Source organism: Crocuta crocuta, unplaced genomic scaffold (genome assembly GCF_008692635.1).
Source record: "Crocuta crocuta isolate KB4526 unplaced genomic scaffold, BGI_CrCroc_1.0 scaffold179, whole genome shotgun sequence".
NCBI classification, from domain to species: Eukaryota; Metazoa; Chordata; class Mammalia; order Carnivora; family Hyaenidae; genus Crocuta; species Crocuta crocuta.
In genome coordinates, this window is record NW_027551568.1 from 1233642 (window position 1) to 1256937 (window position 23296).

General features: G+C 43.8%; 1 protein-coding gene across 1 annotated transcript in view; it reads right to left on the minus strand.

The window, feature by feature from the left end:
• The window catches only part of POLN (DNA polymerase nu), a 160973-nt gene that overhangs the window by 51233 nt on the left and 86444 nt on the right, over window positions 1-23296 (minus strand). Inside the window, exons 16-18 of the mRNA XM_077750518.1 lie at window positions 11136-11193; window positions 10132-10209; window positions 8920-9034 (exon numbers count right to left, since the gene is read on the minus strand). Of these exons, the coding sequence (XP_077606644.1) occupies window positions 8920-9034; window positions 10132-10209; window positions 11136-11193 (251 nt within the window). The remainder of the gene's footprint in view (window positions 1-8919; window positions 9035-10131; window positions 10210-11135; window positions 11194-23296) is intronic.

Here is a 23296-nt window from a genome sequence, read left to right on the forward strand (position 1 = left end):
TTTTTCATCTCTTACAATTCTATTTGAGTTCTTTCTATAGTTTTTACATCTCTATTAAAATTAACCATCTCTTGGGGCGCCTGGGTGGCTTAGTCGGTTAAGCGTCCGACTTTCGGTTAGGTCATGATCTCACGGTTCGTGGGTTCGAGCCCCGCGTGGGGCTCTGTGCTGACTGCCAGCTCGGAGCCTGGAGACTGTTTCAGTCTGTGACTCCCTCTCTCTCTGACCCTCCCCTGCTCACGCTGTCTCTCTCTCTCTCCTAGAAATAAATAAAACATAAATAAATAAATAAATAAATAAATAAATAAATAAAATTAACCATCTCAACACACATTGTCTACTTGCTCATTTAGATAATTTGGCATTACATTTTTTTTTATTCAAAAGAGAGAGAATGTGCATGTGGGGAAGAGGAACAGAGGTAGAGAGAGAATCTTAAGAAGGTCCTATGCTTAGCACAGAGCCTGACACAGGGCTTGATCTCACAACGGTGAGATCATGACCTGAGCTGAAACCAAGAGTCAGTTGCAAGGTGGTTCTTCAGCACTGTTAGTGGCATCCCAACAGAGACCCCAAAATTGTTCTTGGCCTTCCAGGCATAGAACCTCTCAGGGGTCAGGGAAAGTAGGCCTGGAGTGCCCAAAACACACATATACTTCTCTGTGACACTAGTCTACTTACTCAGAGATGACTGATGCCTAGTATAAACTCATTAATGAAGCAGATAGAATGTGAGATGTAATTTCATCTTTAATGGAGACATACCTAAATTGTGGCAAAACAAATGGTCGCACCTGTGCTGTGTGGTGAGGACAGGCCAAGCTATGCTCGGGGCCTCCACAAACAAGGGCTAGTTCTGTTCATGCAGCATGTCCATCATGAATCAGGTGAGGTTCTGCTCCATGTGATCTACATCCTGTGACTCAGGGGTATAGCCCAGTCCGTAAATGGCATAGTGATGGCTCTCAGGGCAGAGGAAGAAGAGAATATGGAGAATCACGTGTTGGCTCTTAAAATTTCTACCCGTTGGTGACAAACATATAATTTCCATTCACATGCCATTGGCTGAAGCAAGTCACTTTTGGTTACATTTTATTAGCTAGAGAAAGTCACAGGCCCAAGTCTGACATCTGCTGGGTAAGGAAGTACCATCTTCCCCAGAGAAGGGGAGCAGCCCACAATACTATCTGCCACACTCGCCTTATGAGAGACTATCTCAGAAGAGCACCCCAAAAAGTCTTAGGGAGAAGATACACTAACATATTCTGTGGTGAAAAATTCTTTTTTAAGTTTCACTCTGAAAATGTTGAGTTGAATGCACAGCCAAAAAAGGAAAGTCTTTTACCTCTATTTTGTAAAACTTTTAGGAAACCACTTAGGGCAAATGTGTAATGATTACTGTACTGTGGAATCTTTCTCTATGTGGACCAGACACATTTTCTATGTTGGCTCTTCCATTCCATGCACACAGCATGTCTCCCCACTTACCAGGTCCTCCTGGATTTCTTTCGCTGACATCTCAGACAAGCGGATCCCGTACATACTTTGTTAACTGAGTACTTCAGTATTTCTTATCTTTGGATACTATCGATACTACTCCATTAACTTTGGAGTGATTTTAAATGGTATTGTGTTTGTCAGCTTAAGGGAGCAAGTGTGAGCTGGAGAGAGGCAAAGGGGGAGAGAGAAAATCTTAAGCAGACTCCATCCTGAGCGATGCAGAGCCTTTGGTGGACCCACTGTTCAGGATGGCGGTGTCTTCCATGAGCGGTTGAAAATGCTGAAGCTGGCAGCACTGTCCTTGCTCTGCTGTGACTCTATGGGCAGATTCCAGCTTTCAAGGTATCAGGCTCTGATCGATCAAATCATAGCTTTATATTCTAAGACTTGTTCCCAGTCTCCATTTTATGTGTAGTTTATATATTTAATAAAAGGGTTTTCAAGGAAATTGTTAGTCTTTGAAAACGTTACTAAATATTCCAGAATATAATATCAACTTTCCCATTTGCTTTCTGAGTTTCAAGCAATAAGACATTTGCATGAAACAAACATTTTTAAGAGTATATTTGATCTTGCAGCTTTTTACCATGTGCTATTCTAGTCCTCTGTTTGGAACATAAAAGTCATTTCCACAGCAACTAATTATAGTATAAGTCACAAGCGCTGGATTATTACCACAGGGGGGGAATTAGAAGCAACCATGATGCAAATATTAAAAGCCTCTTAGTTTTGAAGTTCTCTCAAAAACTAATACAAGCTAATCAAATGCAGAAAAGATATGTACAAGATCCAATGTAGACATGAACTTCTCAGGCTGGCTTTACGGGTGATCAGTTTAACATGAATCTGAAAGGAATTATTTTCTGCCCAGCACTTCATACCTTTCTCAAAAATCAGCTGACTATATTTGTGTGAGTGTATCTCTGGCTTCTCCTTCCTGTTGGTCTCTGCCAACATCCCACTCTTTTGATTTCTTTATTTCATATCTTAGTATCGGGTAGTAATTCCTCCTACTTTATTCTTTGTCAAGATTGTTTTAGCTATTCCAGGGCCTGGGCCTTTTCACGTAAGTCAGGCTAAGCGTAGTTGTGTCGACCCAAGACACTTTCTTGGGTTTTAACAGGGATTGAGTTAAGCGTATGGATGAATCTAGAGAGACCAGACACATTTTCTATGTTGGGTCTTCCATTCCACGCACATAGCGTGTCTCCTCACTTACTAGGTCCTCCTGGATTTCTTTCACTGGTGTCATCTCAGACATGCGGATCCCATACATACCTTGTTAACTGAGTACTTAAGTATTTCTTATCTTTGGATACTATGGCTATTACTCCATTATCTTTGGAGTGATTATTTTTTTCTTTGGAGTGATTTTAAATGGTATTGTGTTTGTGTGTTTGTTAGTTTAAGAGAGTGAGTGGGAGCCAGGGAGAGGCAGAAAGGGAGGGAGGGGGAAAGAGGCAGGGAGAGAGGGGGGGAGAGGGGGAGAGAGAATGAATCTTAAGCAGGCTCAGCATAGAACCTGATTCGGGGCTCAGTCCCATGATCCTGGGACCAACCATGACCTAAGCTGAAATCAAGGGCTCAACTGACTGAGCCACCCAGGCACCCCAGGATTGTGTTTTTAATTTGATTTTCTTCATGTTGCCCATTTATAGAAAGGTAATTGGATTTTATATGTTGATATTGTGTCTTGTGACCTTACTAGTTCTAAGAGTTAAAAAAATTATTTTCTTATATGTTCTTTGGGACTTCTATATAGACAATGATGTCATCTGCAAATAGTTTTATTTCTCCTTTTCCAATCTGTTTTATTTCTTCCTTTCCAATCTTTTTACCATTATTTCTTTTTTCTTGTCTTATTCAGTGGCTAGAACTTCAACATTTAATAATAACAAGCTGTCCCTGATCTTAGAAGGAATGCATTCAGCCTTTCACTATCAAATGTGCTGTTAGCTGCAGGTTTTTGGAAGATACTCTTTTTTTTAAATCTTTATTTTTGAGAGCGAGCGAGCGAGCGAGCGAGCAGGGGAGGAACAGAGAGAGTGGGAGACACAGAATCCAAAGCAGGTTCCAGGCTCCAAGCTGTCAGCACAGAGCCTGATGCAGGGCTCGAACTCATGAACCGCAAAATCATGACCTGAGCTGAAGTCAAATGCTTAATCAACTGAGCTGTCCAGGCATCCGTGGAAGATACTCTTTATCAAGTTGAGGGAGCTCATCTCTCTAACTTCCTGAGAGTTTTTAACATGAATGGATGTTGGATTTTGTCAAATGCTTAATCTGGGTCAACAGATATAATCACACTATTTTTATTTTTTAGTCACATGGTGAATTATATTGACTGAATTTCAAATGTTTAACCAGTCTCGCATACCTGGAATAAATCTCACTTGGACATGGTGACTAATTATTTTTTTACATTGTTGAATTTGGCCTGTAGATATTTTGTTGAGGATTTTAGCACCTAAGATTGTGAGGAATATTGGACTGTAGAGGGTTTGGATTTCATTTGTTTGTTTTTACCCTTTTTGGTTTAAGCATCAGGGTAATACTGACTTCACAGTATTGGAAAGTGTTCTTATATTTTCTAGAAGACATTATATACAGTTGGGTATTCAATTCTTCTTTATATGTTTGGTAAAATACTCCAGGGAAGCCATCCGGACCTGGGGGCTTATTTTTCAGAAACTTATAAATTACATACTCAATTTCTTTAATGATTATATGACTATTCCAATTGTCTATTTCATCTTAGTTGGGGTTTGGTAGCTTGTGGTTTTGAAGAAATTGGTCCATGTCTCCCAAATTGTTGAATTTTTTTTTTAGCATAAAGTTGTTTATTGTATTCCCTTCCCACCCTCTTGATTTCTGCTGGATTTGTATTCATGGCCTCGACTCCATTCCTGATACTGATGATCTGCTTCCTCTCTTTTTATCTTTGTCAGTTTACCAATTTCACTGATTTTTCAAAGAATCAGCTTTTTAAGAAATGTTTATTTTTGAGAGAGACAGCAAGTGAGAGCCTGAGTGAGGGATGGTGTCAGCATGCTATAAACGCAGAGCCTGATGCAGGGCTTGAACTCAGGAACTGAGAGATCACGACCTGAGCCAAAGTCAGATGCCTAACCGACTAAGCTATCCAGGCGTCCCTCAAAGAATCAGCTATTGTTTCATTGGTCTTCTCCGTTGTTTTCCTAGTATCAATTTTATTGATTTCTGCTCTTCTCTTTATTATTTCTTTCCTTGTGGAAAGAAAGGCGCTTTCAGTGCCTCTGGAGAAAGGGCAGGGGTGAAACTGAATCTATTCCATGCTAAAGAAAATGCTGTATTATGTTACATTCTAACCGGAGGGAGAGTGAGGTGTAAGAAAGGACATCTGGGAGGCAGACGGTGAGCACTTGTGTTCAAGGTGGGGAGGAGGGAGAGAGGCAAAGATACGGCGCACGGAGAGGCGCGCAGGACGTCAGTCATCAGGCGACGCGAGTCAGAACCACAGTGAGACAGCACCTCACACCCACCTCACACCCCCCATGACGGCGATGACTGAACACAGAAAATAAAAGGTATCAGCAAGAACGTGGACAGAGTGGAAGCCCATGCGCTTAGGAGAGAGTAATGTGGTGTCGCTATCTTGTTACTCAAAAACAGAAATATAGTTGCCACTGAATTGTACATTTTAAAACGGTTAAGATGCTATATTTTATGTTGTTGTATCTTACCACAAGAAAAAAGAGTTAAACAAAGAATTACTAGAGGGCCCAGCAATTCTATCAGGTTAGAAATGAAGACACGTGTCCACACAAAACTGGTACGTGAACGCTCACAGCAGTATTATTCCTAACAGTCAGAAAAAAAGAGGTGGGAACCACCCAAACGTCCACCAACTGTGAATGGATAAATAAATGGATGATTATTTGCTTGTTTAAACTGAAACATAGTTGGGGCACCTGGGTGGCTTAGTCGGTTAAGCGTCCGACTTTCGCTTAGGTCATGATCTCGCGGTTCGTGGGTTCGAGCCCCGCGACGGGCTCTGTGCTGACTGCCAGCTCGGAGCCTGGAGCCTGTTTCAGTCTGTGACTCCCTCTCTCTCTGACCCTCCCCTGCTCACACTGTCTCTCTCTCTCTCCTAGAAATAAATAAAACATTAAAAAAAATTTAAACTGAAACATAGAGACTACGCTATTCCATATAAAGGAGTATTATTCAGCCATAAAAATGGAATTAAGTACTGATATTTGCTACCATGAGGCTAAACCTTAACCGACTGAGCCACTCAGGCGCCCCTACGATAAACCTTAAAAATACCGTATTTGGTGAAGAAAGCCAGACACAGGAGGCCATATAATGTATGGTTCCATTAATGTGAAAAATCCAGGACAGATGAGTGTAGAGACAGAGGGCAGACTAGTGGTTTTCATGGGGAAGGAAGGATGGGGAGTGACAAGAATACATGTGCAGTTTCTCTTGGGAGGGGTGCAGACATTCTGGAATTAGGTAATGGCAATGGCTGCAAAATCTTGTGAATGTACTAAATACTGCCGGACCATACACTTTAAAAGGGTGAGTTTTATGGTATGTAAATGATATCTCAATTTTAGAAAGAACAAATGGAGTGATCCAAGGAGAAGGGCATCTCCTGGTGCAGCAGGCCAGGCGAGAGCACGGGACTCGAGGGTGCGGGGGGTCAGTGACAGAGCCCTGCAGAGCCTCTGAGCCGGGGACTGTGGGTGAGATTCGCCCGAGCCCACTTGTGCTGTGGACCTCAGCACCAACTGCGCCCTGAAGAAAGGTGATAATTGTCTTGGATGGGAGGGGTTCCAGGCTTCAGATTGGAAGAAGAAAAGCCTAAGTAGGTAAAGGGAAAGTTTATTCAAAAAAGCAAGAGTGAGCAGCAGTGAGCAAGAACATGGAGTTAAGTGTAGACTTCTGCACCTAAACAGTAACTCAGGGCTTCATGGGGTTGAAAACTGGACTTTCCAGAAGGCAACCCTAGACGGCTGTTGTTGTTGTTGTTCCCAGTAGAGGGGAAGGGGGACGTCAACAAAGGGAATTTAACAATGCTAGAGTAAAAAATGGAAAGTAAAGGGAACGTGGATGAGGAATTCCATGTAAAGTTGTACTGGCTGTGCACTGCACAACTCTAGGAGGTGCTATTCACAAGGACATGTGAATGTGTGGATTGCCTAGAGATAATGCCACGCACAGTCCTGATCTTGGCAATAGAGGATGCTTCCTCTTTTGAGACAGGGACCTCTGAAGACTGGGAGGAGGGCACACACTGACACTGAGGCAGAGCAGGTGGGAGTTCAGGGTCTGCTTGGTCATTCAAGCAAAAGGCGAGGTTTTCTTTCGAGATTAGAGAGAAGAGTAGATATTTGCAGCAAGCCTAAAAACATTAGGAACAGCTGATGAGTAGAGACTAGTAAGGGTCCTTCCTTCTCAGGTCGGATGACCCAAACTTACGGTGCGCTCACTCGCCACCACTGTGGCTTCCTGCTGCACCCTGGGTGCAGGCTAGCAGAGAGTGGGATCACCTAGGGCTGGAAACACCAGCCAGGGAGGGGAGAAGTCAAGGGGCAGCAAGTCTTCGGTGGGACAGTTGATGGGGCTCAGTGGGGAGGCAGGGGTCCATCATCCAGCCAGGGCCGTGGCTGCATCCTACAGAGGGACTCCCAGGAAGGAGCGCAGGCAGGAGAGGAGGGCTGGGTGGCTGGAGAGGAACCCAGGCCTCAGCTGTGGGATGAGGGAGGGCAGAGTCTCGGGTCTCAGTGTGAGATGGCCCTGCTCAGGTGGCCAGTATGGGGGAGAGCCCGGCCTGGATGGCACAGGGGACAAGGTGGGGATGCCCAGAGGCCCTGACCCAGGCCCGGTGGCCAGGCTGCAGGTCACAGCTGGGAGCTGGCTGAGGCCGTGACCACCTTGCCCAGCGTGGGGCCCGCACGCCCTCCCCGCTCCTCCAGCCTAATACTCCCCTGTTGGGTGGATTTTGTCACTTCCCCTGCGGATGCCATCATAAGCCTAATTCCCACAACTGCTCTTCAAAATCCAGCACAGAGCACGCCTCCCTCCTGTCACCTTGACAAGAGTATTTTCCCCAATTTTTAAAATTTGACTTAGGCTTGAAGCCTTGTGACGCTGGGGCCCTGGAGAGGAGATGCTTTCTGGCCAACAGGCTCCCATGCGGTTCCCTCACTCACCCAACAGACGCACGCTGAGACCGCACGCCTCACAGGTCAGGCAGGGGCAAGCCCGGTGGCCTTCTCCCCATGAGTGGACTCTGGCAAGGGGCATTCCAGCAGTGGCAGCAGGGAGGGCAGGTCCTCGAGAGAAGCCACAGGGCTACACAATGGGCTGATGGGGAGTCATGGGGACACTCGGAGAGAGCTTCCCAAGTGAGGGAAGGAAAGGCCCGAGTGAGGCGTGTACCTGGAGCGCCCAGGTATGTGACTTCAGAAGACTGTGAAGCAGACAGAGAGGGAAGTGCAGCGGCCTGAGCACCCAGCCTTGGTGGGGCAGTGCCTCCAGGGGGCACTGGGGGGACCTGAGAGGCCCGAGGCAGGAGGGAAGGTGGATCCTGCAGCTGCTGGCGGAGGGCTGGACCCCAGGTGCTGGTAGGGGCCTTCCCGACAGGTGGCCCACCCAGCGACTCTTCTTCCTCATAGAAGCATCTTGGTTTAACTCCAGGCAGGGGTGTACCTGCCCCCAGGGAAACTGCGAGTGCTCCCCCTTGTTCCGGAGAGGAGCCGCTACCTGCCTCCCTTGCAGCTATAGCCCTGATCTGGAAAGGCCACAGGGCAGCCGTGGGCAGCAGGGCCCGGGCAGGAGCCCTCCCTCTGACAAGGGGGGTCTGAGGGGGAGCCTTCGCCTTCCCTCTCTCCAGCCCAGGAGAAGAGGCAGCAAGTATTTCACAACTGGGACCAGGAAAAGCTGACAGCCTGGGAACACAAATGCAGGACACTGATGACACTGTCCAATGCCCAACAAAATGCGAGGCCGTCGCCCCCAGCCCCAGAATTCTCTGCGAGTGTAGGTCACCATCAGGCGGGACCGTCCCTTGCAGCCTGAGGTGCTCCCAGCCTGACGGGGTGGGAGTGTGGAGACAAAGTGCCTGTGCACAGCACACCGCACGCGCACCCCATACGCGTGTGGAGGGGGACGGACTCCTACCCTGGACTCTTCCAGTATCGCCGGTACATTCTCTAGCAAGGGGCTTTGTGTTTGGTGGTGAAGAGCACGGGTCTTTCATCATTAGGGAAATTGGCATTCTAGTTATCTACTCCTCTCTTCAAAAGGATCAACTACTAGAGAAATATAATTTCTTTCTTATAAAAATAGTCTTGGAATAACTTTAGGCTTTTAAAAAATCATGTCAGCATTCCTGGAGATCTGATAACATTGTGAGCTCATATATCTTACCACTGTGAAGTCAGGGTAGAAAATACATCATCTTTTTCAGATTCCCGGAATAACTTCAAAAGTTCCGGATCCCCAGATAAGTGTGCAAGAATGCGCAATTCAATCTGCGAAAAGTCTGTGAGATAAGAGTCTACATTAATTCAGGATCCACAGAGAGCGTCCCGTCGTCCCTCCCACAGCCCACCCACCCTCAAGCTTCGCTCCTCACTGAGGCCTCCAGAGCAACGTCCCCCCACCCCCATCTGCCAGGCTCCCTTGGCCTCAGGGCCACCGGCCACCTGCTGTCCCTGTGTCCGGAGGTCTAGGAGCCCCCCCGCCCTCTATGAGGCCAGCAGTGCCTCGTCTGTTCACTCTGTACATCTGAAGTGTGGAAGGGCCTGCCGTGCGCCCGGCTGTGCGCTCGGCACTTGTTAGGGAACAAAACAGACCAGCGGTTCTTCGTGGAGGCTACGTTCTAGGAGCGGGAGACAGTGTGAGTTATCTGGTGTCAGAAGATGAGAAGTGGGGGGCGCCTGGGTGGCTTAGTCGGTTAAGCGTCCGACTTTCGCTTAGGTCATGATCTCGCGGTTCGTGGGTTCGAGCCCCGCGTCGGGCTCTGTGCTGACTGCCGGCTCAGAGCCTGGAGCCTGTTTCAGTCTGTGACTCCCTCTCTCTCTAAACCTCCCCTGCTCACGCTGTCTCTCTCTCTCTTCTAGAAATAAATAAATAAAAAAAAAAAAGAAGACGAGAAGTGGGAAAGACGGATCAAGAAAAGAGGTTGATGAGCGAGTGGGAGGTCGGTGCACATGTCCTCGAGAAAGTGATGTCTGGGCAGAGGCACAGAGGAGGCGGAGGAGGGAGCGAGGTCTCTGGTGAAGAGGGCCCACGCTGGGCACGAGCTGGGGCTGGCCCACGCCGGAGGCCAGCACTCGTGCGGCGAGCGAGCCGGGTAGGGCGCCGGGGTGATGGCAGAAAGGAGAGGCAGACAGGGTGCGGCTGCACGGGGGCATCTGCGGTCTGAGACAAGGTGAGGGGCCCTGGGAGCTGATCTGCTTTTATTCGCTATGCACAAGACATCTCTACTCTGCATAAATATCTGCCTTAGGATTTATTTTAAAGGATGAATTCTGTAAGTACTTTTGAAGTATTCCATTTCCAAACATACAAACTGCATGAGGTGCACAAAGTGAGCTACAACGACACGGGTGTCTCTCTGGCCTGGTCCGCACGTACCTGCTGCCAGGAAGGTGTGGCCTTCGGGTGACACCAACATGCTCCTCGGGGAGATGGTGAGCATTCCGCCTTCCGCACCTGAGTTGTTATTTAAAGGGCACTTGGGGAGTCTGGGCACAGGCTGCTTCACAGCTTATTTTAATATCAGTCCAAAGTCCAGAGTCCAGATTTCTGACTTTGCTGAATATATTTATTACCATAATTTAAAAATAACACGGTACTGCTGAGAGTAAAGTGGATTTTCTGTTGTTAAAATTTTATGTTGTGTCTGGAATTCCTGGTGAGGAAAAGCTCGAAAAACACTGACCCTTGAATGGACTCCCGTTAAGAACAGTCTGGAGACTCCCTGAGCCTCTCCCACCAGAAGACAGACTTTGGGGAAGTGCGGTCCTACGATGCATGAATATGACTTGAAGGGCAGCAGGGGACAAAGTCACTATGGTCACCTCCAAGGTCCTGCTTAAGTGTGACTGACTTTGTGTATTTGAAAAGGACCCCTGTCTTGGTCACTGTTCTGTGGTGACCCAGCGGAAACCGAGGAAGCAGGAGCCCAGGGGGAGGGGCCGCAGAGCCTCCCTTGCTCAGATTTGAGCTTTTTCTTTTTTATAAACGTAACCAGCAGCACGACAGTGGAATAGCTCAAAAGAAAGAACAGTGCTTTTATAAACATTTCCAGTAGTTTTCAGACTTTAGTAAAAGCCAGTTCTATTGTGCTTGTTTTTCCCTCTATTGGGAAGTTGGTGGGGGAGAGATGGTGGGAGGGAGCTACTTTCCTTGTATGATTATCATCTATTTTAACATGTGAATGGCTAAAAGGGGGAATGGCTAAACATGTGAATAAACATCAGTTTATTTTTCAACATGCACTTAAATCCTGGCCATGCAAACGCGGAGAACTTCGGGAGGGCAAAGAGCTTAGTTATACAGAAAAGCAATTATAAACACTTGTAGGTTTTTAGAAAATGTTACCCCAGACTTCAGCAAAGTAGGAAGAAATGTGTTACCTTTAAAATTCTGTGGTTTAGTAATCCGAACTGGGTGCTTGGAGATACCTTGGATATTCTGTTAATAATAAGAGAATAGCTTTAGCTAAAATATCTACTTGTAAATTAATCTGTATCATTTAATATTATTATTATTTATTATTAAAATTTTTAAATGTTTATTTCTGAGAGAAAGAGACAGAGTTTGAGTGGGGGAAGGGGCAGAGAGAGAGGGAGACACAGAATCCGAAGCAGGTTCCAGGCTCCGAGCTGTCAGCACAGAGCCCGACGCGGGGCTCAAACCCATGAGCAGGGAGATCATGACCAGAGCTGAAGTCAGATGCTTAACTGACTGGGCCACTCAGGCACCCCTATTATTTATTATTTTTAAAGTAAGCTCCACACCCAATATGGGGCTCGAACCCATGGCCCTGAGATCAAGAGTCACACACTCTACTGACTAAGCCAGCCAGGTGCCCCCCAATCTGTACCATTTAAGAGCATTTAAAATGTGTCATATTTTATTAAATCTTAACAAAATAGCTAATGCTGATATATTATGCATAGGCATATTACCGCTCAATAGAAGTGTCTAGTACTGAAACGTGACTTTGTTGAGTACACCACTAGGAACAGTCAGCAAATGTGCGAACAATTCTTCTTGACTCTAGCCTGTGTAGCCCTTATTGTAATTATACACTGTAATGCTGTTAGGAGCAGCCTAAATTACAAACTTGGTTAAGATCTTCTATATAACATGCTAAATGTAGATTTCTATGAAATCTGTATATTGTAGTTTCCCCTTAAAAGCATATTTTAAGATGAAAATTCTGGTCTCTCCGCCCTTCTCTGGTGCTCTTGGCACCAGTGCTGGCCTCCGTCTTGGCACATGCAGCCGCCCCGTGGCTGGTGGCCACTGTGTCTACACCCCCTGCAGCAGCTTGCTAAGCACCTTTACACCTTTATGACTGGGACTGAAAGGTCGCTGGCTTCCAGCCTGGTACTGCCATTCAAACCAAGAGCTTCTGGAGCAATATCCTTTTGTGCTCAGTAGTCTTCCACAAAGACATCCTGCTTTGCCTGGCAATGAAACTCGTTGGGCATCAGTTGGTCTAGACTCCCTAACTAATCCGGTGATGCTGCTGGGCATCTCAGACCCTGTGTGTCAGGCCCAGCAACCCCAGGTGGCAGGCACCATCACCCCATTTTTTAAGGTGAGGATACTGAGGCCCGGAGGTATGAAGCTAGTGGCTCTCAAGGTTTCTGTACAATAGAATCGTGTGATATTTTAAAACAATACCAAATATTCACATGATAAGCTCAGTAACAGAGTACAGACAACAGAAAACAAGAGCCAGTGAACTTAAAGACAGATCAATAGAAACTATCCAATGTAGAAGAGAGAAGAAAAATGTTAGGGGGACATGAATTCATGGCTCAGGGACCTGTGGGTAATGCCACAAGTACAGTATGATGGCGTTATTTTTTCTAAAGAAATATTATTTAATGTCTTTATTTTTGAGAGAGAGAGACAGAGACAGAGAGACAGAGCTCAAGCAGGGGAGGAGCATAAAGAGAGGGAGACACAGGATCTAAAGCAGGCTCCAGGCTCTGAGCTGTCAGGACAGAGCCCAATGCGGGGCTCAAACTCACAAACTGTGAGATCATGACCTGAGCTGCAGTTGGACCCTTAATGGACTGAGTCACCCAGGCACTCTTGATTGTGTTATTTAGTCCCTGAAAGAGAAATAAGGCTTGTGCGGGGGGAAGAAAAAAAAAAAAAGCAACCTTATATAATGGCTAAAAATTTCCCAGATTTAGTGAAAGACATATTTTTCAGATTCAAGAAGCTGAACAACCTTAAGTAAGATGAATTAGAAGAAAATCAGGCCTGGAAACATCACAGTCAAAATGCTGAAAATCAAAGATTTAGAACAAAGTTGAAAGCAGCCCAAGCAAAACGACACAGGACATGCACAGGGGCGACTGCGGGCCTCCCACGGACTCAACTGCCCTTGGGAAACAAGCAGATTTAGAAGAACTGAAATCATTCAAAGTGTGCTCTCAGACCATAATATGGATAAACTAAGAATTATATGGAATATTCACAAATATTTGGACATTAAACAACATACCTCTTAATTAGCCAGGACTGAAAGCGTAAGTCTCATGGGAATTTAGAAAATATATTGAATGGAGTACAGAAGAAAACACACAGTATCAAAATTCATGGGATGCAGCCAAAGCAGTACTTACAGGGAATTTTATAGCATTAAATGTTTATACTGGAGAAAAAGAAAGGTCTCAAATCAGTAATTTAAGCTTCTACCTAGAGGAACTAGAAAGAGAAGAGCAAATTAATTCCAATGCAAGAAACAGAAAAATAACAGAGCTGAAATTAATGACATTTAAAACAGAAAAGCACTACCGCTGACCCTTGAAAATATGGGCTTGAACCACGCAGACCTACATATACATGGGGTTTTTGGAAAAATACTAGGACATGGGGCAGCTGGGTGGCTCAGTCGGTTAAGCGTCTGACTTTGGCTCAGGTCACGATCTCACAGTTGGTGAGTTCGAGCCCCACGTCAGGCTCTGTGCTGACAGCTCCGAGCCTGGAGCCTGCCTCCGATTCTGTGTCTCCCTCTCTCTTTGCCCCTCTCCCGCTCATGCTGTCTCTCTCTGTCTCAAAAATAAAAATAAACATTAAAAAAAAGCCACAAAAAAGAAAAATACGAGGACAGGACTGTAAATGTATTTTCTCTTCCTTAGGATTTTCTTAATGGCATTTTATTTTCTCTAACTCACTTTATTCTATGAATATGGCATATAATACATATACAGAATATGTGTTGCTCAACTGTATTTGTTATTGGTAAGGCTTCCGGTCAACAGTAGGCTGTTTGGGGAAGTCAAAAGTCCTATGTAAATTTTCTACTGACCTGAGGGGTCAGTGCCCCAATCCTTGCGTTGTACAGGGGTCAACTGTACAGAAAACTCAGTGAAACCCAAACCAGGTTCTTGTGAAAGACCAATATAAAAGATAAACCTCTACCTAAAGTGTTCAAGAAAAACAGAGGAAGGTGAAAATGATCAGTTTTAGGAATGAAAGGCAGATATCACCACAGAGCACAATCCCAATAAAAAAGCTGTAGGAGCATAATATGCCCATAAGTTCAACAACTTAGATGAAGGGGGCGAATTCCTTGAAACATACAAACTATCAAAATTCACTCAAGAAAAAACAGGAAATCTGGGTAACGTACATCTATTAACAAAAACTGACTCTGTAGTTACGAACCTTTCCACAAATAATATTCTAGGTCCTGATAGTTTCAGTGGTGAATTCTATCCATTATTTAAGGAATAAATAACATCAGTTCTGCATGATCTCTACCAGAAAATAAAAGAGAAAGAAATATTTTCTAACTCATTTTATGAGGCCAGTAATATCCTAATAGCAAAACCAGACAAAGGTATTTCAAGAAAAGAAAACTACACACCAATATCCTTCACGAATATAGACAGAAACAATCCTAAACAAAATATTAGCAAATCAATTCAGCAATAGGACAATTGTCATGGCCAAGCGGGGTTAATCCCACAAACCACAGACTTGGTTGGTTCAACATTTAAAAGTCATCAGTGTCATTCCCTATATAAATACATTGAAAAAAAATCATATGACCTTAATAGATACAGAGAAAGCATTTGAAAAAATTAAATATCCATTCGTGATAAAAACTGCTCTCAGTAAACTAGGAATGGGAAGAAATTCTCTGTCTTGATAAGGAGAATCTGTGACAACATGTAAAATGAATCCTATGCCTGGTAGTGGAAGATGCCTGTCTCCTCTGGAGATGAGGTCAGGGCTCAGGTGTCTGCCCCCGACTCCAGTCAACACTCCAGTCAACACAACAGATGAAGTCTGAACCAGTATGGTAAGTCAAGAAAAAGCACACCATACAAAGAAAGAAAGAAAGAAAATAGCCATTACTCACCGAAGACATGATTGTCTACATAGAGGAACCCATGAAAATAACAAATAAGCTTTCTGGAACTAATAAATGAGCTGACCAAGGTACCAGGGAATATAGTCAACAACATACAATCAACTGTGTATCTACATATTACCAATGAACAATTGGACACTGAGATAAAATGGACAATGCCATTTATAACAGCACCCCAAAATACCTAGGTAAAAATCTGTATGCTGAAAACTACAAAATCCTGATGAAAGCAATTAAAGCCCTAAATAAATGGAAAGCTATACCATGTTCTTGGATTAGAATACTCAATATTAAATGCCAATGACCCCAAATTGATCTACAAGTTCAACACAATCCCAACTGAAATCCCAGCAGGATATTACTTCATGGCCATCAAAGAGCTGATTCTATAATTATGCATCAGAGGTCTAAACATAAAATGTAAAACTCTAAAACTTCTAGAAGAAAACTTGGGAGAAATCCTTGTCACCTTGGGTTAGACAAAGAGCTCTTAGATACACTCCAAAAGCATAATGTCTAAAAGAAAACACTAGAATTGTTTGGCTCTACCAAACTTTAAAAAACCTTTGGCTTGAGAAGGAAGCTATTAGGAGGGAATAAAAAAGCAAGCCTTTATATGAGGCTTTTTTTTTTTTTTTTTTTTTTTTAAATNCACACTGGATTCAAAATATATGAAGAACTCTCAAAAAAAAATAAGCAATGAGAGGTACTTGCAGAATGGCAGGGGAGCCTACTAACTCATTCTATGAGGTCAATATTATGCTGAAACCAAAGCTAGACATTAAATACAACATCGTCCATAAATAAAGATACAAAAACCCTCAACCAAATATTAGCAAACTGATCTAACAACATACAAAAAGGATTATATACCATGACAAAGTAGAGCTTATCTCAGAAATACAAGGTTTGTTTAAAATCCAAAAATAATTAATGTAATACATCATATGTTAGTAGAATAAAGTGCAAAAAACTCCCACACAATAAAACATTAAGAGCATCTGATAAAATCCAACACTTATGTACATGAAAATATCTCAACTGTCTAAGGAAAAAAAGGAATTTTCCCAACCTCAGGAAGAACATCTATAAAATTTACTCACTTAGAGTAATTTAGGTCACAGCTTGTATAAAACTAACGTGTCTTCTCTAGCCCCCAGAACGCTGAATCAGGACCAGGTCAGACTGGAACTGACACACCCAACTCCTGGTGTGCGCAGTGTGGTGTCAGGGCCACTCAGCAAACAAGCACACAATTCCTACTGTCATTCCTCCCAGGACTCATAAAATATCAACTTTAATGAAAATCGCTTTGCCAAAGGGAGAAACAAGTTTCCCATCTGTTCTGAGAAGGTAGTAATGTTAAGTTTAAGTGGATTATTTTTAGATGAATATGAAGGAAGCCTTTTAGTAATTGAATGCCCCTTTTTATGGTTTATAATATAACAAATAACAGGATAATAGAAACTTCACTAAATCCTTAACTTATAAATAGCCTGCTTTGTTAGATATGCTCTTCCACAGAACACGATCCTGAGACGGGTGCTAGCCCATGCCAGGCTCTTTGTGGGCACGGCCGTTCCCATTGCTCTGCTGCACAGGTACCCGCAAGATCTGCAAATGTCGGCCCATGTACACAGGTTCATGTTCACAAACGTATACAGGAAATGCCACAGAGCTTCTGCGCTGGCCTCTGTGATGAAAACAGCGATTGGACGGTCCTGTCACTGGAGCCTCATGCACAAATCCATGCTCACTCATCTGTCTGTCGAGGTGAGCAATGAGTGTACATGCAGGAGACTTATCAAAGACCAAAGGTGATCAAAGTGACCATGGTGGGGTGTGACAGCTAACAAGAGCCTGAAATATCTGGGAAGGAGTCAGACCCCATTTGGCGGCCATCTGCACATGGGTGAAGCCTGGGGGCAGGACCCAGCACACTGGGGGTGTAGGCCAAAGCATGGCTGTGACATGCCCATGGTGGACCCAAGTCAGACATGACTAGCAAGTGGATGCAGTCAAACACCAAAAACAGATTTTAATACACAGGAGGAACTGTGCCTTTCTGAGGGAGAAGAGGAAAGAAATGGTAAGTCACGTGCAGATACCATGCTGTCAGGTGGGGCTGGACTCCCCATTAACCTCGGGGTTGGCACCCATGATGACATGAAACGGTAGTAGCTGGGTGTCTGTGGTGTGAAAGCAATACGACCGGCACACTTAATTTGTTAGGACCAATCATTATTATTTGACATCTGCTAGTCCCCTCATGCTGACCACTCAATGAAGAAAGACTTTTTTAAAGTATAACTAACATTCAATGGTATATTAGTTTTAAGTGTGCAACATACTGATTCAACAACTCTGTACATTACTTAGTGCTCATCATGATAAGTGTAGTCACCACCCATCACGTATGAAATTATTATGGTGTTAAGGACCATGGTCCCCGTGTTGTACTTTTTATAACAGGAGGTTGCACTCTCAATCCCCTTCATCTATTACATGCATCCCGCCCCCTCTCCCCAGCTTCCCTCTGACTACCACCAGTTTGTTCCCTCTATTTCAGAGTCTGTTTTTTTCTTTTTGTTCCTTTGTTTTTTAGATTACACATTTAAGTGAAATCACATGGTATTTGTCTTTCCTTATCTGACTTATTTTACTTAGCTTAATACCCTCAAGGTCCATCCATGTTGTTGCTAATGGGAAGACCTTTTTTATGTCTGAGTTACATTCCATTGTGTATATACACCAAATCTTCCTTATCAGTTCATCAGTCGATGGACACTTGGGCTGCTTCCATATCCTGGCTACTGTAAGTGATGCTAAAATGGACATAGGGCTGCATGTATCTTTTCAAATTAGTGTGTTTTTTTTCCTTTGGGTAAATACCTGGTAGTAGAATTACTGGCATTTCTAATTTTAGTTCTTTGAATATCCATACTGTTTTCCACAGTGGCTACACCAATTTACATTTCCGCCAACAGTACACAAGGGTTCCTTTCTCTCCACACCCTCATCAACACGTGTTATTTCTTATCTTTTTGATTTTAGCCATTCTGACAGGTGTGAGACGATAGGTCACGGTAGTTCTGATTTGCATTTCCCTGATGACGACGGTTGTTGAGCATCTTCTCGTGTGTGTGCTGGCCATCTGTGTATCTTCTTTGGAAAAATATTCCTGTCCTCTGTCCATTTTTTATTGGATTATTTGTTTTCCTGGTGTTGAGTTATATATAAATTCCTTATGTTTAGATATTATCCCTTTATTGGATATATTATTTGCAAATATTTTCTCCCATTCAGTAGGCTGTTTTTTTCATTTTGTTGATTTCCTTCACTGTGCAAAAGCTTTTTATTTCGGTGTAGTCCCAATAGTTTATTTTTGCTTTTGTTTCCTCTGCCTCAGGAGACATATCTAGAAATATGTGACAGTGGATGTCAAAGAGATTATTTCCTGTGTTTTCTTCTAGGATTTTTATGCTTTCAGGTCTCATGTTTAGGTCTTTATTTTGAGTTTATCTTTGTTTTTTTTGTGTGATTTAGTTTCATTTTTTTACATGTAGCTGTCCAATTTTCCCAGCACAATTTATTGAAGAGACTCTTTTCCCTACTGTGTATTCTTGCCTCCTATAGATTGACCATATAAACATGGGTTTCTCTCTGGACTCCCTATCCTGTTCCACTGGTCTCTGTGTCTATTTTTTTTTTTTGCCAGTACCATTCTGTCTTGATTACTACAGTTTTGTAGTATATCTTCAAATCTGGGATTGTGATGCCTCCAGCTTTGTTCTTCTTTCTCAAGATTGCTTTGGCTATTTGGGTCTTTAGTGGTTTCTTACAAATTCTGGTATTATTTATTCTAGTTCGGTAGAAAATACTATTGGTATTTTGACAGGGATCACACTAAATCTGTAGATTGCTTGGGGAACTATGGGTATTTTATATTATTCTTTGAATCCATGAGCATGGTATATCTTTCCATTCGTCTTTTTTTTTTTTTTTTTAACGTTTATTTATTTTTGAGAGAGAGAGACAGAGTGTGGACAGTGGAGGGGCAGGGAGAGAGAGGGAGACCCAGACTCTGAAGGAGGCTTCAGGCTCTGAGCTGTCAGCACAGAGCCCGATGTGGGGCTCAAACTCACAAACTCACAAACTCTGAGATCATGACCTGACCAAAAGTCAGCTGCTCAATGGACTAAGCCACCCAGGCATTCCTTTTTATTTGCGTCTTTCATTTGTGTCTTTAATTTCATCAATGTTACATAGTTTTCAGAGTATAGTCTTTTACTTCCTTGGTTGAGTTTATTCCTAGGTATTTCATTTTTTTGCCTCAATTGTAAATGAGACTGTATTTTAAATTTCTCTTTTTGCTACCTGGTTGTCAGTATATAAAATGCAACAGATTTCTACATATTAATTTTGTATCCTGCAACTTTACTGAATTCAGTTATCAGTCCCAGCAATTTTTTGGTGGCGTCTTTAGGGTTTTCTATAGGCAGTATCATGTTATCTGTAAATAGGTAAAGTTTTACTTCTTCCTTGCCAATCTGGATACCTTTTATTTCTTTTTCTTCCTGCTGCAGCTAGGATTTCCAGTACTATGTTGAAGAAACATGCAGTGAAAATTTGAACTTCCTGGGTCCGCCTAACGTGTGGTAGTCTGGACCAGGCCATGAGCCTCTTGAGCACTCCAGAGCAGAATGCAGGGTGAGCACGTAGCAACGTGACCCTTACATCAGAAGGACTGCTCTAAGTCTCCCAAACTATGCAAAGTAAAAGCAAATTGGGACTTCATTCTCCTCTTCTAGGTTCTAATTTTTTCTGCTTTAACACACACATCACAAGTGATATGAAAACCACTTCCAAGTCCTTGTGTAAACAAACACAGCCAGATTCTCCAAGACACGGAGACTCACACAGGAAACACCCTGTGCTCTGTACCCAGCTCTCTTTTCTCAGCTTCCATCGACTGCTCTGGGCCCCATTAGTGGCTGCAGAGAAAAAGTGCTAGTAATAAACACTGGGCACACTCCTAGCATTTGTTTTATGGTGAACTTTGGTGTGCTTAAAAAAAATAAGAGAACTGATGTAGAAAAATTCAATGTTAACAGCCTTTACTTCACAGGCAGCAAAAGGTGCAGAGGTGACATTTCAAGTCTACAATTTGACATTTGTTCACATTTCAGTAATTTTAAGTGAAAACGCCAAGTGAGGAACAGCTTCAGCTATGGGAGAAGGCAGGTGCAGCCAAGAGGTCTGTTCTCCCGTGGCCCATCTCCTCAGGGACTGTGTGGGCTTGCTGATCGTCAGCATCAGTGACGTGCCCAAACTGCAGGTGCAACACCAAGGAGGTGGCAGAAATACAGTAGCAATGACGGCAGACCTGTCTCTCCTGGTGTGGCCTCAGAGCCTCTGGCACGAAGTCGAATGGTGGTGATCCTCACGGTGAGGGCCACAGCTGGCCCTGGGCGTGCTGGCTTCCCCTTGTCCTGATCGCAGGGTCCGAGCACCACAGGAGAGGTCTCATGGGCTGCGAGGGACAAGTGAACAGAGTGCGCTCCAGCCGGATGCGGCCTCCCGAGGGCGAGGCTGGGCCTGCGCTGTCACCTCTGTGTCCTCAGCACCTGTGACCCTTCTTAGCACAGAGGGGCAACCAACAAATATTGGTTGAATGAATGAAATTAAATGAAAAAAAATTTTTTTTCACAATAACCTGACAAAGGCGGCATTATTTTATCATGTCACGGATTAGAAAATGAGAAAATTTTAATTTCTTTTTTTTGTGTGTGTGTGTGTGTGTGTATATGTTGGAAGTTTTTTTTTTTAACAGTTTATTGTCAAGTTGGTTTCCATAGAATACCCAGTGAGAAAATTTTAGTTTCTAGAAATTAAGAAATGTGCTAGAGTCATACTGCTAGCAACTGAGCTGGAATTGGAACTCAGGTTTGCCCCAAACCCATGCTCGGCCGCCTCCGGGGTTCTGTCAAACAGCACCAGAGGTTTCCTGAAACCATTTTTCTTAAGAATATGAGGGAAAAAGAGAGAGCAGGATAAGGGCCACATGGACAAGACAAGTTGGTGCTGAGCTCACACTGCTGCACTTGGCCTGGTCTGCAGCCCCAAGGGTGGCATGGGCCCCAGCTCTGTGTGCAACAGGGTGCTCTGTGAGGGGCTCGGATGGCCTTGGCACACTGAGAGGACCCCTTCGCATGGCCCCGGAGGCCCCTTCCTTCCCCTGAGAGCTTTTGTTTGCTTCTCAGATCCTCTGTCAGTGCCTCCTGGTCTCCCCTCACAAGCACTGACTTCCGGCACTTTCTATCCTTGCCCCTGCAACTCTCTATTTTCCACAGGGTTTTGTCATTTTTTTGTGTCAGGACTTGTTTATAGTATGTCTGTTGTCTGCTCACGCCCTCTGGCCCTCAGACGCTACATGGGTAGAGGTTGTGATACATTCAGCACAGGCACCTTGACCGGCTTGGCACACAAGATGTGCTGAATAAACATCTGTTGAATGAATGAATGCATCAATGAATAAATGAACAGACAGACGGGGAGGGGGAGGAAACGGGGTTGGAGAGCGGAGCAGGGGTCAGAACACCAGGAGCCCTGGATGCTAGGTAAGCAGTGGAGAAGGTGGCTGGCTCCTGAGGCTCTCCAGCTGTTAGGCAGAACAGAAGGGGGAAGGCAGCCGACGATAGTGGAGGCGAGCGTGTTTAGTAACGAGATGCTGCGGCCAAGGTCAAAGAGGTTGTTGCCTGTGTTGTCTGCTATGACTATGATGGTTTCCTGTCTCACATTTAGGTCTTTTACCCATTTTGAGTTTATTTGTGTGTCTGGTGTAAGAAAGTGGTCCAGGTTCATTCTTCTGCAGGTCACACTGTCCAGTTTTCCCAGCCCATTTGTTGAAGAAACTGTCTTTTTTCCATTGGATGTTCTTTCCTGCTTTATCAAAGATGAGTTGGCCATATGTTTATGGGTCCATTTCTGGGTTTTCTATTATGTTCCATTGATCTGTGTGTCTGTTTTTTTGTGGCAGAATCATACTGTCTTGATGATACAGCTTTGCAATATAGCTTGAAATCTGGAATCATGATACCTTCAGTTTTATTTTTCTTTTTCAGAATTGCTTTCACTATTTGGAGTCTTTTGCGGTTCCATACAAATTTTAGGGTTGTTTGTTCTGCACAGTGAAGAAAACAATCAATAAAACTAAAAGGCAGCCTAGGAATAGGAGAAGATATTTGTAAGTGACATATCTAATAAAGGGATAGTATCCAAAATGTATAAAGAACTCATCAAACTCAACACCCCAAAAAACCAAATAACCCAGTTAAGAAATGGATAGAAGACATGAATAGACACTTTTCCAGAGAAGACATCCAGATGGCTAACGGACACATGAAAAGATGCTCAACATCACTCATCATCAGGGAAACACAAATCAAAACCATGATGAGATACCACCTCACACCTGTCAGGTGTGGCTAAAATTAATAACACAAGAAACAACAGGTGTTGGTGAGGATGTGGGAACCCTCTTTTGCTGCTGATGGGAATGCAAACTGGTGCAGCCACTCTGGAAAACAGTGCGTCAAAAAATTAAAAATAGAACTATCATATGATCTAATAATCGCAATTCCACTATTAGATATTTACCCAAACGATACAAAAATACAAATTTGAAGGGGCCCACGCATTCTGATGGTTATAGCAGCGCTATCAACAATAGCCAAACTATGGAGGGAGTCCAAATGTCCATCAACGATGAATGGATAAAGAAGATGTGGTATATATACAATGGAGTATTAGCCATCAAAAAGAAGGAAACCTTGCCATTTGCAGTGATGTGGACGGAGCTAGAGTGTATAATGCTAAGTGAAGTAGGTTAATCAGAGAAAGACAAATACTATGACTTCACTCATGTGAAATTTTAGAAACAAAACAGGTGAACATAAGGGAAGGGGAAAAACAAAGAGGAGAGAAGGAAACAGACCACAAGAGATTTTTTTTTTTTTTTGTTTAATCTTAGAGAAAAAGAGACCATGCAAGCAGGGGAGAGGCAGAGGGAGAGAGAAAGAATCTTAAAGCAGGCTCCATGCTAATCATGGAGAGCCTGACATGGGGCTCAATCCCACGACCCTGGGATCATGACTTGAGCTGAAATCA